General features: G+C 41.8%; 2 protein-coding genes across 3 annotated transcripts; one reads left to right on the top strand and one right to left on the bottom strand.

Annotated features, from left to right (window-relative positions):
• Window positions 1-141: 141 nt before the first annotated feature.
• Window positions 142-6,645, bottom strand: LOC143114456 (trypsin-3). Of its 2 annotated transcripts, XM_076276059.1 has the most exons (5): window positions 6,591-6,645; window positions 2,650-2,800; window positions 1,502-1,643; window positions 1,094-1,351; window positions 142-709 (listed from the first exon to the last, which is right to left on the bottom strand). In XM_076276059.1, exons 1-5 carry the CDS (start codon window positions 6,643-6,645, stop codon window positions 557-559), a joined length of 759 nt encoding a protein of 252 aa, XP_076132174.1. In that variant the 3' UTR covers window positions 142-556. The 2 variants fall into 2 exon arrangements, with proteins under 2 accessions (XP_076132174.1, XP_076132175.1); XM_076276060.1 differs by lacking the exons at window positions 2,650-2,800; window positions 6,591-6,645 and adding an exon at window positions 2,463-2,592.
• A 4,584-nt stretch (window positions 6,646-11,229) lies between these two features.
• On the top strand, window positions 11,230-17,049 carry LOC143115321 (trypsin). Its single transcript, XM_076277292.1, has 5 exons — window positions 11,230-11,284; window positions 13,201-13,360; window positions 14,681-14,822; window positions 16,443-16,709; window positions 16,879-17,049. Exons 1-5 carry the CDS (start codon window positions 11,230-11,232, stop codon window positions 17,047-17,049), a joined length of 795 nt encoding a protein of 264 aa, XP_076133407.1.
• Window positions 17,050-18,148: the final 1,099 nt, after the last annotated feature.

The following is an 18,148-nucleotide window of genomic DNA, read 5'->3' as shown; positions in this document are numbered from 1 at the left end:
ACGTCATGGTTGCTGTACACTCTTCAAAGACTTTGTGGATTGTGGAGTTTCACATATTTTTTTATTTGTGTTGTATTAATAAAATACTGCAAAATTAAACCAATACAAATAGTGTTACAGTTGAAGTGCTGCTCAGAGAGAAAGGAAAATAATATTTGAATCTCTTCACGAGGGCTCCTGTCCAGACTACTCGGGATAGGGCGTGTGAGTTTTTGAAAGTTTAAGTAAAACCAGCTTGTTATTCCTGTCTTGTCAGCTGGGACAGAGTTAATGAGACAATGAGTTACAGCCCGCTTCACTCATGCACATGCATGCATGCAGGTGGCTTTAAATTTGAGAGCGTACCCTTTTGATTTGCCCTTTGAGTCTAACATCAGTCTCCTCTCTTATCACCACATTTGATCAGCACATCTGATGAAGAAAAGACTATAGAAGTATGTTCTATTTTCACACAGGAAAAGCTTGGCCCTGAATCATCTAGAGCTTGTGATGTTATATATTATCATCTGTTTTGGTCTCTTACATTGGCACCCATTTCTGAAGAGATTTTAATTTCTTATGAATTATTATTCATAACCCAGTCAATCCACCTGTTATAATTCCTCACTCTTGTGTAAACCCCGGGGTAATATGGGTTGGCACAGCTGATACCCCAGGACACAATGCCTTCAAATCTCCCATCGCAGACAAGAGGTCCTCCTGAGTCACCCTGTGAGACAGACAGAAAAAAAAAAGATTTAGCAACTTGTTCACTGAAAATAGTATTCTTTTCTCTCATCTGGCAGAAACCTTTAGACAGATTTGAGGAGCTCTGATTAAATGTCACATTTACGGTACATTCATTCACTTTTTGTGTACATTTCCATTTCGGGAAATCCTCACCTATCAGATGATGTGAGTCAGGTCATATATGAGTCAATCATCTGCAACCCTAAATACAGGCGTGGCTTTTTGCTAATGGGGCCATTCCATGGAAAATTAACATCCATAACGCAAATAAAATGTGATGGTATGGTATGATGTGAATGATTACATGAAATTTGAGCATTTGCTTGCGTTATGGATGTGACAAAAAGTCCAATGGTTTACTCACCTGGCAGGAATCCTTCCCACCAAAGGGTGAGCCGGCGCAGATCATGTTGTCTGTGATCCTCCAGTAGTAGTAGTAGTAGCAGTTGGGTATGATGTTGACGTCCACCGCGCGGAGGACTGGAGACAGGTAGTAGCTATAGATCCGTGTGACTCCCCAGCCACTCACAGTGCAGATGGTACTTTTCGTCATCTCTGGGTCACTCTCAGTTGGCACATAGGCCGGCTGCACATTGGCATTGAGCTGGGCAGGTGTGCTCAGCTGGACAGAAACACAAGAGGGTGAAGCCACTGTACCATATCACTGTCCTCCGTTGTACACTATGGTCTTAATCTAGCCAAAATCATTAATATGCTGCTGACTATGAACTCTGAATCTGAAATAGTGGTGTTTTTAATAGTAGTCCATTACTTTGATGAGCATGATGTCATTGTTGTATATCTTGTAGTTGTAGTTGTAGTGCACAAAGATTTTCTCGACATCGAAGACTTGCTCAAAACCCTCCTCACTGGCAAGGCTGTGCTCACTTAAAACCACCTGAATGAGTGAACTCCTGAAGAGATAAAAAGCAGTTTGAGTACGTTCACAACTTACACATTTTATGTAGAGATTTTTGAATTGTTCCCATAAAGCAGTGTATTCATTCATGAAGCTGTTCAAGCTTTAGTTATATGGCTCATGTTTACTGAATTCTTATTCAATTAGTTAGCGCTAATTGAATTCTTCATGACTAAGGGTGTGTTCCAAACGGGTAAAGTTGCTGCCTTTTAAGATATCTAACTGGGGAGCAAGGCAGCAAGTGTGGTTCGAAACCGAAAAAACAAATTCTGCTGCCTTTTAAGATATCTTAGAATTCCCAAATAACGGTCATTTTTGAAGGCAGCATCGACGCACACTTCATGCTCCCTCCTACCCATAATCCCTTGCGGCAACGTCTGAAACAGCTGTGAAAGGTAAACAAACATGGCGGATGACATCGGTAATGGCTGCTGAATCTGTTTAAAATGTCATTTGTGTGACCTTATTTTGCTTAGATTTGTAGAAAAGAGATGAAAAATAAACAACTTACTATCTGATTATGCCATTGTTGTAACCATTAATAGCGTCTGGTCTGATATATCTGCCGGCCGTAAAACTAATTTATACCGTTAGCCTGCTAGCTTACGTAAGCTAATTTAGTTTAACGTCAGGCCTTTGCTAACGTCATACCGTAGTGTTAACCAAAGATTCTAGAGTGCTACGCTCATTTTTAAAAGATGCATTTAATCCAAAGTCATGTCTAGTTAGACAGCTCTCTATGTAGGGAGGGAGGCAGTAGGCAGCTGTCTCCCGTTTCGAACACACCCTAAGTCAATCAGACAATATACAGTACCAAACAATAGACCCTTTCAAGAGAGTTCCATTATCAGCATCATAGTTGGCCCCACAAGGCTTCCGTTTTAACATTCCATATGTTATCTTAATGCAGAGGAAGTAGATTGGAAACCAAATCGAACGTTCAAGCATTGTTTTTGTTTTTATTGTTGAAAGGGTCTATAGGACATTGACGCAGTGCTTACGGTCTCCAGCAGTGGGCAGCAGACACCACCCACTGGGCTGCGATTAGGGTTCCTCCACAGTAGTGGTTGCGGTTGTGCTGGATGGAGGCCTGGTATTTGATTGAGTATGGCTCCACTTCTTGACCTCCAATGATCCTTTGCTCAAGTGTGTCTGTATGTCATAGCCATCAAGAGAGTGTAAGAGAAAAAATGTCTGTTCATCAGCATGCTGTGTCAGAGCGTTGCTTAATCAATTAGGTGACAGCTAAACATATGTCTGTGTCATAACATTGCCATTACCACATTTTCTTGTAGCAGGAGTATAATAAAGGCATGTGGCAGTGCCCCAGAAACCATGTCCCCGTGGGAGAAATCATATCCTACAAACTAGCGGATACAGGTGTGTCAGGTCCACACTCTTTTGTGCTGAGGAAGTTTTTGTCATGAACAGGGGCGTAGCACCAAATTCTGGGCCCTATGCACAAGTGGTGGCCATGCCCTCCCCCCCCAACCAACCAACCAACCACCGGCTGTAAGCATGAAGCATGAGGTTCACAACTAACTACTATCTAATCACACATTGAATTAATCTAACAACTCTTATATGTACTGTATAACAGAAAATAATCTTATTACCCAAGACTTCACTGAATTTCTGTTTTATTTGAAGAATGTTTAAAAGCTAGAACATGAAATGAATGAAAACACTTTCGGCTGAGAGAACAGCTATCTATACAAATCGAACACTTTTGGCTGAGAGAACAGCTATCTATAGCTGAGTCAGTGTGATGCGTTTCACAAGTTAGCTTTGCTACTAATTTGACAGCCTTTCCTCATGAACCTCTATAACATTGAGCCTACTAAGTTAAGCTATTAGCTCATAATAATTTTCGAATTAGTAGGCTATTGAAATGTTGTGGTAGGCTATAAATCAGGCATCATGTTATTTCTAATTTTGTGTGGTAATGCTGTTTTAGCACTGATAATCGCGGATTCACGGTGGTATGGAAGTGTTTTGTAACCTTCAGGAGTTCATTTCATTTGTAGACTATTGCTTTCACATTGGGCTCACCTTTCTTGGGAAAGAAGTCTGTTAACACTTGTTTTCCCTCATTTCTTTTTTTCTCCCTTTCTTGCCTCTCTTTTCTTTTCTGGGAACCGGATTTAGCTTTCTTAGACTTAGACATCTTCACACCGTGACCGTCTGCATTGCCGCTTCGGCAGAATGAACGTTACTTCAAAAATGCTCCTAGCAGGGGAAGGCGGACTGAACCATTTCGTGCAAGGGAGAGGGTGCCTGCCCTCAAACAATGTTGGCTTGGACACACTTTAATACATCAATCAACTGATGCATTTACCCGAAATATTTGCATCTACATTAGTTAATAACATTTATTAAGATCTTTAAATTGAGGAAATTATTTATTATTAAGGAAAATAAAATTCAACTCCTTAGGGGCCCTCCCCCCACTTGGGGCCCGGGTAATTTATTCCCACTTGTCCCCCCACTACGACGCCCTTGGTCATGAAGAACAAAAATGAAAACTGAAACATTTTGCGAGACCTTTTTTTAAACAATACAGTTTGCAAAGACCCCAATGCATGTTTCATAAGCCACATTTCAATCTCTTCATCTTCCAGTGGTCGCTCACATTGCAAGAGTCATTTCCACACACACCACCCCTCATCTGTGTTTCTTTTACAGTGCTGCCTCTGTTCCCATTCTCATCTCGGTGGCTTTAATCCCAATTCATTTTCTGTCTCTTCTTTTAGTCATTGATTGCCAGTATACAATCACTGAGCATCTTGATTCAACTCAACTGCCTGAGAAAACCTTTCTTGAGAAGCAGCAGGTGTGCCAGTGCTGAACTTAGGGCTGCACGATTATGGCCAAAATGATAATCACGATTATTTTGATCAATATTGAGATCACGATTATTTATCACGATTATTAATTAATTTTAGTGACAAAAATATTTTTCCCTAAACATATTGGACTTGCTATCTGGCTCATCCAAATTCTTCCCTTCACATTTACTCCCCTAAATTACTGCAAATATAGACTTGACTGCGACTTTCAAACTTCCAAACAAATTTTTTGTGCATGCTACTTTGTTAATATTTGGGGAAACGTTAACGGCCCACTGGGAATCCTCCCAACGCTCCCCTTTAGCCAGTTAAGCTCTGCTTCTTGTTCCTGAGTTTAATCGCTTAGTCCAGGGATTTCCAAACTTTTTGACTCAAGGACCACATTGGGTTTTGAAAATTGGCCGGCGGGCCACACACCAATAATAACAATAATAACATTTTGTATTATTTAAATGACAACTTAATTTCTTAAGAAATACTGTTAATTTGATGCTGTTTAAATCATTTATAAATGGTGCACTGTCACTTTAAGACTCTTTGCTATGGCTAGTGCTGTGCCTATGGCTGTGCCCTCTTACAGTCAGTAGTGGGAACTACTGTTGCCATTGCGCTCTCTCCCTTGCGTGCACTCAAATGCGTTCCCAAATGGAGTAGCATAACATAGTTAGATCTGCTGCTATGGAGATACTATCTATCTCGATGTAACAAGCTGTTTTGACATTGTAAACGTCGTCTAAGAAGAGTGTAAAGCAGTTTGCAGTAGCCTAAAGTTGACCACAACGTCGTCTATCGCTGGAAAGAAATAGCGAGCAGCCTATGATAAAATAATAAATACTCGGCGGGCCGGATTAAAGTGCGTGGCGGGCCGCAGTTTGGACACCCTTGGTTTAGTCATTCGTTGATATGTAAACTACTGACATGTAGGGTACATTTTCATTATTGTTCACTCGTTTTGCGTAGGCTGTATTGAAACGCATATGCATTGTAGGTTACATGTAGCTTATAAAATACATGAATAAATTCACGGATCCCGTCGTTAGCTCAACTCTTATTATAGGCTATATCGGAGGAAGCAAACAAGGACTAAAATTTAACGTTATAAAAAAGGCATGTGTGGTTTACGTCATGTGATGTGTTTCACGGTATGAGTTGAGAGCACTGCTTTGCTTATGTTTTTGGTTAACTTCACTTGCCTGAAATCCGAAATATTTTCGAACAACGGATGATCCGTTTCGGGGGACAAGCTCTTGGCCTTCTGCTGCGCCACACATACCACACATTTCATTTTTGATTGTCGTTTTTTTGTATATTACCTAACTAGCCTAGCCTACTAATAGTTAACATAATGCTGTTAGTCCACAGTGCATCCAAACTGAGCAATGCATCAGGCTGAGCAGTGCAGGGAACAGCTGTCATTGGTAGGCTGCATGCAGGCACATGGTCAGACAAGTTTAAGGAGCACTTGATTTGTTTTGTAGCGGAGCGTTCTATGGGTTGCCAGGTTGGTTCTATGGATAGAGCATGCATTTTTAATATCGCTCAATCACGCAAATTTGATCGTGGGAAGCCAAAATCGTAATCGTGATTAAAATTCGATTAATTGTGCAGCCCTAGCTGAACTACAGTAAAATATCCAAAGCTGGCCACAGCTGAAGAGCATGGTAGACAAGTGCTGACTCGGCAGATGGTGAGTTGCAGATTGTATAAGTATACATACTCTTTTGATCCCGTGATGGAAATTTGGTCTCTGCATTTATCCCAATCCGTGAATTAGTGAAACACACTCAGCACACAGTGAACAGAAGCACACACTAATCCCGGCACAGTGAGCTGCCTGCAACAACAGCGGCGCTCGGGGAGCAGTGAGGGGTAAGGTGCCTTGCTCAAGGGCACTTCAGCCATGCCTACTGGTCGGGGTTCGAACCGGCAACCCTCCGGTTACAAGTCCGAAGCGCTAACCAGTAGGCCACGGCTGCCCAAATTTGATTGAGGCTTCAGTATCCCATACCATCTTTATAGCATGAGACTATGGCAGGTACAGGACATATCAGACTGAATAGCATACATACATAGAGAGAAAAGTGCCTCCATACCTCTGATAGTTAAAACCAACAGGAGCAGAATTGTTGTTTGAAGGCAGTGACCCATGTTAGCAAGCCCTGTAACAGAAACATGTATGTACAAGATGCATAGTTCAAATAGGCAAGTAGGAGAAGAAGCAAATAAATCTTTCATCATTTTTTCCTTATCATTTTTTAAGATGTGTGTGTGTTACCAATACAATTATTAAGACATGTAAGAAATCCTAGAGAGAGTATCACCTGCCCCTCACAGAACAGGTCCACAGAATCAGCAACAGGAGCTGGGCCTCTTCAAATGACTGAACCTAAGGACCAGAGAACACAAATAACTTTTTTCATTTGCATCTATTAAAAACTCAAAAAAGCTATCTGTGTGCTCTGGTTCTTCCCTGGGTTCAGTCATTTGAAGTGGCCCAGGGCCTGTTGCTGCTAAAAAATGCATTGACAATAAAAGCTTGTATTTGATATTATGCCTAGAACAGAATATGCAAGATAACTGAGGTTGTATTTTTCCTCAGAAAGGCTCATGTCAGTACTTACTTGAAGATGGTTGATGCTTTCACACTCCTCAAATGTTCATTAACTGGTTATCCACACACCTTGTTGTTGACTTTTATAATGAAACCATGTCCCACTTCCAATCTGGGACTAGCCAATAAGACTTCGCTCCCACAATGCAACAGAGATTGACCTAGTACATGACAAAGCTATGTGTCCTGCAGGATTATATTGCCAATTGTATGGGCTCTTTTTGATGGCTCCTTTGGGTGTATGGTTGACTGTGGCTTACGGAAACAGAATACCATCAAACTTGAGACCATCACAATATCAGGGTGGGAAAAGCATTGTTTTGATGGAAATATGGGTGGCGTGAAAGTGTTCCATGAGGTGCGATGTATTTGTTGGGGTCTGAAGTATCATATGTGGTGCTGAAATGGCTTTGAACACACACTGCCTCTATGATGAGATGATGTTTCACCCAAGGATGTGTGTTATTATATGTACTTTACATGTAGACTAGCTACTAGCTCTCTCTCTCTCTCTCTCAGTTTGGAAGGCACATTTAAAAGCAAATAGTTAATTCCTATAGTACTATAGTTACTATAGTTTGACAAAGACTTGATTACATATTTATTTATTTATATTTCTCAGGACTGCACTGATATAATATGTATTGGAGCCCTTTAAGACCACTGCTGGATTGCTAACAACCTAACTGTATAAAGCAGTCCTCTGGCCCCTATTCTTTAAAGAAAATGGCCTAAATAGACTTCAGTGTGGTTTCTGTGACTGACAAGCCTTTCGGCTGTTGAAAGAGTGTGATATTTTGACTTTCACAAAAGCTTCCTAAAATTTGAGAATACGTGAGAGGTGGGGGTGGTCTGTTGAAAAAAAAAAGTCAAGGTCTGTGTGTCTCCAGTTACTTAATATTAAACAACATCATTCAAAAATGTCTAAGTCTCCATAGGAGCATTACCTGGTTCTGATTCTTATCTGATATGGGATATATGTAAATGTAAATGGTTTGTCAGGGATTAAACTATCAAACTATCTGACTCTGAAAGGTTGTTTATTACTACACAGAATCACATAAAAGTTAGAAATATATATTTCAGATCCTAGCATTTGCAAATCCTTTTAAATTCAGGGTTATGGGACTCCATGAACAAAGTAGTCCTAAGTGAAAATTCTTTCCTCTTGAGAAACGTATGCCATGTGACAAACGTATCCATGTGACTGAGTCAGAGGTCAGAGGTCAGGCTGCTTAGAGGTCTTGCTTCCCTGTGCAGATGCGTGGAGAGGGTAATAGCATGGCTGCTGTTGCAATGATAGGGCCTTGTCTGCAGGATGGGGGGGTGTGGGGGGTGGAGGGGTTGGGGCGGTGTGACGGAGCAAAGCCCTGGGCTCAGGAGCACCTCAGGGCAGGGCCACGGGGAGAGGGGAGAGGTGGCCACAGTGTCCGATAAACAGAGAGTCATTATAGCGCCTGGGGGGAGAGGGGAGAGGTGGCCGCAGTGTCCGATAAACAGAGAGTCATTATTGCGCCTGGGGGGAGAGGAGGGGGGGGGGGGGGTGCACAGAGCAGAGGAGCCTTATCAGAAGAGGATTCCAATTTGTTAAACATCATTCACTCTCTCAGCTGGCACCTCTGATGCTCATACATGTTCTGCACAAACACAAATAACAAAATAACACAAATAATGACATTTACAAGAAATGCTTGAGCTTCATTCATTTAAATACAGATGACATTAACAGGAGCCTTAATGCACTATTCCAAAATATGTATTACTTCATTTGATCCTGAAAGATTTCTATATACTGCAGTTGGTGGCTGACACTCACAACTCACTCATTGTCGCCTCAGGTGACTTTCCAACTCCAGGTGTCAGTATGACACCAGGACACCAGGATACAGTAAGTATTCAGGAGATTCTGGTGACCATTGGTTTGGTTTCAGTATATGTTTAGTCTTTACTTGGGCATGACGTCATGTGTAGATTCTTACAGGATTCCCCGTTTATGTTTTTTTTTTGCCTTTATCAAACTGTCACAACTTTCACAGTCCAGTGACAGGAGCGTCCCACTTGTGCTCATCTCCTCTGGTCACCAGGGAGTCTACCGTAGCCCTGATACCTTTACAAACACAAACTTAAGGTATAATTATAATAAATATTAATAAAAATAATCAATAATATAATAACCCAGTCCAGTCATAGGTCCGGAGCCAGAAGCAGTTTTACATTATAAGATGATGTTTTTCCCCCCAGCAGTTGTTGTTTGTTTATCTATGAGTCATTAAGGGAGAGATGTCTGAGTGTGGGCATGCACATATGTTGGGTGGGAGGAAAGCCAGTGAGGTGGAAAGGTTCAGCGCTCTTATTTACTGTGCACCTGAGGAAGAGACAGCTGTATCTGTATTTGTGTGTTTATGTTTGAGGCAGAGGAGAAATGCTCATCCATGCACTTAAGACTGCAAGGAACAGTACGGACTCTGAGACAGGTGTTAGTGACCGAGCAAGAGAAAGGAGAGTGAGGGGCATACAAAAGAATCAGTGAGTGTTAGTATGAAATTTGTTAAAAATGTGTTATGAACTTTGAAGGTTATAGTATTATACTGCATCTAATATATGAAGGGTATACCGGTATATAAAGCAAAAAAAACACAGTTACTTAAAGGCTGAAAGGGGGGGGGGGTTACATAATTACTTTGTGGGTCCTATGGACTAGTGGGATGTAGTGGAGGTTAAACGCAAGTAAACACAGTTTATCCACCTCTGAAATTTCAGAAAGAGTTTATACCTCTTAGAGTTTATCCACCTCTCAAAAGAGTTTATTCACTTTTAACATTCAAAAATCACACATTATCCAATATCCCAATATGTACACTCATCAACACTCTAGGAACCATTTAATACCACTGGTATTGTTATAAACATTGTACAATAACCTCCACCATCATCAAACATGTTCTGAATGCCTTTTTTAAAAATCCGATACCGCAAAAAGGCAAATTATTGTGCATTGCATTTGTTTTAAAAACAACAACAACAACAACAACAACAACAACAACAACAACAACAACAACAACAACAAACAGGCAAGATAGCAGGGGGGGCGCTGGGGCGCAGCAGGCTACAGTGCCCGTACCATATACGGGTCCAAGTGCCCACGGGGACCCAGGTTTGAATCCGACCTGCAGTCATTTCCTGATCCCACCCCATCTCTCACTCCCTTGCTTCCTGTCACTCTCCACTGTCCTGTCCGAATAAAGGCAAAAAAGCCCCAAAAATATACTTATACGGTTTGATCCAAGTGCTTATCAGGCTTTTCAGTTTAGGTGTCCAGTGTCTGTGGTTGTGCTTTGGATGGAATATGGTTCGTTAATTTCTCTCATCAGTGAATGTTTCTAAACTCATGGTTATGGTTAACTTGTGGTTATGGAATTTAGTAGACAGTTTTGTCCAAAGGAAATTATTAATAATAACAATAATATAAATGCCATATCAAATATCAATATCAAATATGGAAAATTAACAAAAAACATAAATGTATAAACCATAACTCTAAAAATGAATTAATTAGGTGTAAGCTGAACAGATAAGTCTTTAGACCAAGACCCACAAGACCCAAAGCTATTGCGGGAACACAGAACACTAGGCAACTCATTCCACCAGTGTGGAATCCTTGAGGAAAAGAGTCCTGAATTTGACCCCCTAACTGTAAACCACAGTTACCCAGTCCTTCTCGACTTTGACAAGTGCTAGTTTGCATATGGCAATTGTCACCCTTGTAAACAAATATATTTACCATTTTAATCTGTGAATTGTTTTCATTTGATACTTGGTTTTCTCCTAAAGGACTTAATTAATTGTATAATATCCTTGTGGGAGATATCTTAGAGATTACTCTGAAGGCTGGGTAAGATCATAAGGTCATAGGTGGGGTTAAGGCCCCAGGTCTCATCCTCAGCTTCAATTATATATTGTTCTCCCGTTGGGACAGTGTGGTGACCATGGCAACGGAAATCGGAACTTAGAAACCTGAGAGTTCGGGTGTGCTCCCTTCCCATCAGAAGGAATCAAGGTAGCAGCAGTGCAGTATTGCCTTTCAGTATAGCCTGGTCCCTGTAGGTCCACATTGTCTCGCAATGATCCTTATTGCTCTGTTACAATATCTGTTGCTGGAACTGCTTGCTGTGACATGTAAGTGAAATCTACTTTTATTTGTATAGAGCTGTCTTCTGTTGTTTATGAAGTTTTGAGTGTGCTCATGTCAGTTGGGACCTGGACAGGGCATGATGTATTCATGGCATCCTTTTGGAAATTGGACAACATAGGTTCAGAGAAAGCTAAGCAGAGAGAACGGATATTAGATTTGGGTTCCCCATAGAGTGTATGATGAGGTGAAAACTCAGAGTCACTACTCCTAACTCCACAACGTCCTAACACAGTTGTTTGAGTGTGACTCTTTGATGTGTATACTCAAGGAATTACTTGTGTTATGTTGTTTTGATTGGAGAGCAGACATTGTAATTTTTATTATTACTGATAAAAAACATTGTGATGTATGAGTAAAACGATCATATGGTTATTATTTTGGGAGACCACATTTACACCTATCTGGGATCCATAGTGTGAGATTGAGATTGGCAAAAATATTGAGTATCACTCTTATTTTAAATGACCTATCCTGAACCAGTTTGTTTTTCACAAAAAAACAGGTTTGTTCAATGTACAAGTTATTATGATTTTCATGTTATGTTCATTAAAAAAACCTAGAAGAAACACAATAGGCACTAGAGTCAGAAGCCACTCCTTGGGTAATAGCTGTTTTAATAACAAACAAAATCAGATTGTCTACTAAGCTTGCAAGATTGTCTTTAACACCTAATTACAAGGAGAGTGGATGAAAGCTGAACCTGATGTTCTGATGTTTCAGTCAAGGATATTCTCACATTTTGTGGGAAGCTATTCATACCTACCTGTCAGGTTGATTTTCCACCATGAAGTTGATCCTCACATGGCAATGTGATGCACTGTTGCATAATGTTTTTATCTCACGTACAGCAACTCATTGTATAGAATTACCCTCAACCATGACATAAATTAACTTGGTGTGATTGTCACAAGAGCATCAGTATCCTTGTGGGTAAGCGGGTATTATGGTAGAAAGGGTCATTTTTCCAGTCAGGACTTCCTTGTTCCTTTAGCAGGCATTATTTGAACAAGATGATAGCATTAGAGCCGTATTGTGGAAGCGCTAAGATTGGCGTTGTCATTGAGCTGGAAATCTCAGAGGACATCTTTGCCAGACACCTTCACTGATGGAGTGGAAGATAGCAGGGAATTCTATAGAAGGCCGTATCTGGCAGACAATACGGTGTAGTCACAACAGATTGATGTGCTGTGAATACCTGGCACTGCTGTAAGTAGGAGGAGGAAAGAGTACAGTGGACTTATCCTACACCTACAGTGGAATTAAGAACATGGAACTTGCCTCTAGTTTAATGCCAGTGTGTCACTACATACAAGCCAGATCATTAATAGGACAATTACACAGAGATCATTTACATCAGCATTAAGTTACCCTCATATTAACTTTCACAGAATAATGCAGGTTCAGCTCTTAACTGTAAACAATAATCAGAGCTTATTACACGGCTCTTCAAAAGGCAAGTAGAACGCTCCATTGACTTGAATGGGATTTCCCAAAGTTCTTCTTGCCTGTTCATAATTCTGAGAAATTCTTGAATTGTGTGCATGTGTGCGTGTTGTACATGTTTATGTTTATATGTGTGTGGGTGTGTGTGTGTGCGTGCATGTGCATGTGTTTGCCTGTTTATGTGCCTGTGTGTGTGCATGTGCATGCATGCGTATATGTCTACTGTGTGAGTATGTGTCGGCAAACATACGCAAAAAATTGGTCATCCTAGGCCCTACGGTTCTCAAGATATTCACAGAAAACTGTGTCTGCCCTACCCTCCTTTCGGGGGTCCAGTCCAGCGGGGGGCTACAGATCAAAACGAAAAAAGATGGTTCCATGCTATCCATGTGGGGTTACATGCCTACCAAGTTCTTCTAATTGCAATTACATTTTCTGTCCTCTGTTGATGCCACAGGCCAAGAGTGGATTCAGGGTCGTATTATAGGAGGCTATGCCCCACCACCATACTCCATCAAGTACATGGTGTCCATCCAAAGCACTTCAGGACAGCACTTCTGTGGGGGCACTTTAATCAACAAGTACTGGGTTCTAACAGCCGCTCATTGTGATGTGGGGTAAGGTGACGTGTTGACCTCTTTCCCTCTCCCTGCGTGTGTCCTTAGTCAGGGGGGCATTTTCAGCACTAGGCTACATCTTAAATTACAACACGAAATGCACGAAAGGCCTCGTCCCTGAAACTTTGAAGGCACTGAAGTTAGGAAAGGCAAAAAAAAAAAGATCCAAATAATGCAACATGCATTACACTTGCATAAGTCATTAAAATTTAACACAGTTTCACAAACATGCACAGTCGTTCTGTGGGAATGCCTCGCAAATGCTCAGTTGTCTGTAGGAACAGGGAAGGAGCCAAGGAAAAGGGCAGGTGAAGTAGGGCAGCCTTGTGGTCAAGTCTTGGCATGACTGGCCATGTGTGAGTGTGTGCTTGAGCTTGAGGTATCAAATAATCAGGGCTGAGGCAAGTGTACGGAACTGATACGGCTTAATTCCTCTTAATCTCACAAAGAGTGTCGTTGTGCCTACTAGATACGTGGAATAATGTTTGACAACAGGATCAAAAAGGCCTTGGGGCCAATTGATGTTCTTACCATAATCAGATGTCTTGGGCAGGGATGGATCATGGCTTGTGCCAAGTGTACACGTGCACAGGGGCCCTCAGCCAATGGGGGCCTTCGGCCCTGCTTGCTCTGTTAAAGTTTGTATGCCCCTTCCAAACCGCGTTAAAAGGGTATATTTAACAGCCAGAATTTCGAAATTTTACCTGGGGAGACACCACCGAACCCCCCGTAATATGATCAGCACCACCTCTCACAAAATACTATCAACGTCCCTGCGCCCGGTCCGTCAGAAATATGACAACTGTTGTCAATTGTTAGTGAAAAATGTTGCTGTAGACTGTTTGGCCAGCAAAGGGAGATTACAGCCTAATAATAAAAACAGCTGCTGGAATTCATTTCTGTGTGGGCCTGAGTTATAATATATGACATAATGTACTACATTTTCATTGTGTGAAATTGTGCACCAGCCTGCACAGCGACAGCAAAGAGAGAAGCGCTGGCTGCACGAGCACGTCACTTGCACGCGCATGCGCAAACGCGCCCGCGCGCGTCGCGTTCAGGGGGAGGGAAGGGCTTTTTTGATATTTTGTACAGGGGCCCATATTTGTTTAATCCGTCCCTGGTCTTGGGAGAAGTGAACAAAGAGAGCAATGTGACTGCTACAAAATCCACATTGTGAAAAAACCTATTATATAATATTCTCAGAACAGCGTCATCACAGATGTTATAGCCTAACATCACACATTTCTGATAATTAACCTGTGCATAAACGTGGATTCCCATTCAGATCGTCTTATCTCTCCTTCTGTCCTCTTCCAGGGTTGAGCACATGATGATCATAGCTGGAGACTACTCCCTCAGCATGTATGAGGGCACTGAGCAGTTCTACAGACCGTATCTCCTTATACCTCATCCAGATTACAACAAAACTACACACAATGCTGACATAATGCTCATTAAAGTAAGAGAGAATTACCTGTTACACATGTATACTGTATATATACTACTGGGTGTTGGTAAGGAATTAGATCATTATTGGGGAACAAACATGGTCAAACTGTCTTACATTCACTGTTGTTACTCTACTCTTGGACTTGTGTGCACCATTCAAAAGAGATGACAAATACATTATTCAGAGCACACCGAGTCTCCGTTATTTTCACCAGTGCTCAAAGGTAGCTTGTGAAAATAAATGGTCTTCTTTAGTTTGTTCAACGTGTTTACTGAATCCACTGATTACACTCATTAGCTGTTCCTGTATGCTCATAACTGGTGACACTTAACGAGTGGAGTTGGCTGACACAAAACACTTGGGAGTTATTTTCTGTGTCTCAGCCTAAAAGTTCTGCTTATGGGATAAAAGCAGCAGGCAGGCTAGCATGTTTATATAGAAATATGTGTTTTAATCAACCTCAAGAGGCGCTGTTCACTGAATGCTCCTGAGACATTATGGTTCTTTTAAGATGAAGGGCCTGTAGACATTTCCCGCTCATTATTTGAGTAAACATTTTTTTTATATGAAAAGACCACACTTTTTCAAAGATAATGCAACTAATGGCGTCCTTACACCAAATAACTTTGAGAAGATTTGGGGGAAATTCTTGAAAGATTGTAGTCTTTAGACTAGCCTAAAGCTTGAATGGGGGACATAAAAGACTTCTTCTTTCAAGAATCTTTCCCAAATCTTGTCAAAGTTGTTTGGTGTTGGGAGGCCATTAGTGAGAAACTACTGAAAAAATCTCATGGCTTCTTTCCTAATGCAAATCAAATACATTCTGGCTATGCTGAAGTCATCTGAGACATAGTTCTACTGTGGGACACTGAAATCTATATGGCCTGGGCATAATGGTTGGTTATGGTTATGGTTATGGGACTTTGCAGACGCCTTTGTCCAAAGCGAACAGTTGATTAAACAGTCAAACAATACTGCCTTGACAACAGTACGTCATGGCTTCGGTAGGCTACTCTATTACTTATGTTCAGTGATACAACTGTCGAAATGGTCTTTTTTTGTCTCTGAGGTGAATTATCACCGACAACAACTGTGGATATTCAACCAGCACTACAGCAGTTCCACTGACCTCAGCTCTGTGGCTTTAAACATACCCTCTCCCCCAGTAGCGTGCGGTGACCATACATTTAAAGCCTTTTTTTTAATAGCCTATCATTTTGGGCTACATTAAAATTACATATTTTACAGGACTTTGTTGTATGCTTAAATCATGTCACAGTCAGAAATGTAAGTGGATTAAAATGGTAGATCAGAACTCATCAGTTAAGTTTGCACCGTTCTCATTGAACTATTTTTTGTGGAGGCTGCTTCAGGTAGTTAGCTGCCCCACCTGCCCATATGGACTGCACGCTCCTGCTCTCCCAGCTGTCTCCTGTCTGTGGCTTTCAACATCCCTTCTCCCCTGTCTCCTGTCTGTGGCTTTCAACACACCCTCTCCCCTCTCTCCTGTCTGTGGCTTTCAACACACCCTCTCCCCTCTCTCCTGTCTGTGGCTTTCAACACACCCTCTCCCCTCTCTCCTGTCTGTGGCTTTCAACACACCCTCTCCCCTCTCCCCTGTCTGTGCAGCTACGGTCTCCCGTGGTTCTGAACAGCTACGTGTCCTTCGCTCCCCTGCCCCGTCAAGATGCCAGCGTGGCTGAGGGTCGGGTGTGCCGTGTGTCCGGGTGGGGCCGCACCAGCCCCGCTGGCGGGCAGATCCCCTCTGTCCTCCGCACGGTCAAGCTGCCCATCGTCTCCACCACCAGGTGCAACAGCAGCGACTCCTTCAACGGCAGCATCTCAGAGAACATGATTTGCGCAGGATACAACGCAGGGGGCAAGGATGCCTGCAAGGTGAGGTCACAGCCGCATGGAGGACCACTGTACATTGGACCGCTGACATCGACAGGGGTCAACTACAGTATGTGTGTGTGTGAGAGTATTGATGTGTGTGCATGCTTGTGCACATGTGTGTATATGGTTTAGTTCATATATAACCCAGGCTCCTGGTTGTTGTCTCCAGGGTGACTCAGGTGGCCCGCTTGTGTGTGAGGGCCAGGTCTACGGCATCGTGTCCTGGGGAGAGGGGTGTGCCGATGCCAGGTACCCAGGGGTCTACACCGCCGTGTCAAGATACCGCAGGTGGATAGACAGCATCATTTTCAGTTACTACAGCAGGTGTCGCAAGTATTAGACCATGGCACAACTGTTTCAGCCACGGTCCAAATACTGAACTAGAGCTACTGTAAACCAGCACAACATTTATTCCTAATGGCTTTTAAACTGGATTGTGTCCTCAACTTTTTTGTAATCTTACTGACATTCTCAGCTGTCAACATTATGGATGAGGGAGTGCATCTCTCTCTTTTTAACAAGGTGCCATGTTCATACCTGACAACCTCCATCTGTTCAGCATAACGAATGTAGATGGGGTATTGGAACTCGTCCAAACGCTTACTGTACCACACATGATGACCATGATGATGCCAAGAGAGACTCTAGGGACTAAAGTATTAGTGTTATGGACTGGGCATTGATGTTCTGAGCAAAGCACCTTCAGGCTGTCTGAAAGTTTTGTAAATACGTACCAGGTATAAAAACAAATTTGTAGAACAATACAGTGGACAGAGTGTTTATTGTTGTTTTTTTTTAATAATAATTAAAAGGTTTTGTCATAAGACTTATTTAAAAAAAAACCTATGGAAAACATAAAATCATCATTAACTTTGCAGTGGTAAAGCTATGGATTATTCCATTATTATTATTCTTAAGACCTTCTTGAGAGTAGCTGCCAACAAGCTTGCTATTCAGTGATCAAAGGCGTTTACTGAACTATGCAGCCGTATGGTGTAATTCCTCCAACCCAATCAGTACTGTATCAGAAACTATGAGATCACTATAACTTTCTATATTTATCATAACTCCATAAATATGATAAATATGAGTGTTCATTTTTCATATCATGAATTCTTCATAACCAAAATCAATTATCAACCCACAGTGCCCCAATTCAATACTAGAACCCCTATGAGTAACCCATCCACTCCGAGTCTCAGGCTCAGGCCGAGTCTCAGGCAGTGTCCTCGTGACCGGTCTCCAGCTCCAACCATGGCATGGAATCCATGATATTACCTTACCTTACTATGCACAGAGAATCACAAGCTCAGTCCCTGCCTCAGTCATTGCAAGCGCCTGTTGATTGATTAATCACCCACTATGTGGATACTGTTTTTAGAATTGATTTAGATTAAGTGTTAGTATAATTTGTATTTTAGTATATTTAGTATATTATT

Source organism: Alosa pseudoharengus, unplaced genomic scaffold, assembly GCF_046254945.1.
Source record: "Alosa pseudoharengus isolate Yale_2024_CS ecotype anadromous, Long Island Sound unplaced genomic scaffold, YU_APseudo_1.1 YU_APseudo_1.1_scf_9, whole genome shotgun sequence".
NCBI classification, from domain to species: Eukaryota; Metazoa; Chordata; class Actinopteri; order Clupeiformes; family Clupeidae; genus Alosa; species Alosa pseudoharengus.
This window is presented reverse-complemented; position numbering and strand designations above follow the sequence as displayed.

Excerpts from the sequence above, each read along its gene's own strand:
- LOC143114456 (XM_076276059.1), bottom strand. The coding sequence starts at position 6,645 with ATGGGTCACTGCCTTCAAACAACAATTCTGCTCCTGTTGGTTTTAACT. Across the intron at positions 2,801-6,590 it reads GTTGGTTTTAACTATCAGAG|ACACACTTGAGCAAAGGATC; the intron begins GTATGGAGGCAC and ends TATGACATACAG. Across the intron at positions 710-1,093 it reads GTGGGAAGGATTCCTGCCAG|GGTGACTCAGGAGGACCTCT; the intron begins GTGAGTAAACCA and ends TCTGTCTCACAG.
- LOC143115321 (XM_076277292.1), top strand. The coding sequence starts at position 11,230 with ATGATCCTTATTGCTCTGTTACAATATCTGTTGCTGGAACTGCTTGCT. Across the intron at positions 13,361-14,680 it reads GCCGCTCATTGTGATGTGGG|GGTTGAGCACATGATGATCA; the intron begins GTAAGGTGACGT and ends GTCCTCTTCCAG. Across the intron at positions 16,710-16,878 it reads GGGGCAAGGATGCCTGCAAG|GGTGACTCAGGTGGCCCGCT; the intron begins GTGAGGTCACAG and ends TGTTGTCTCCAG.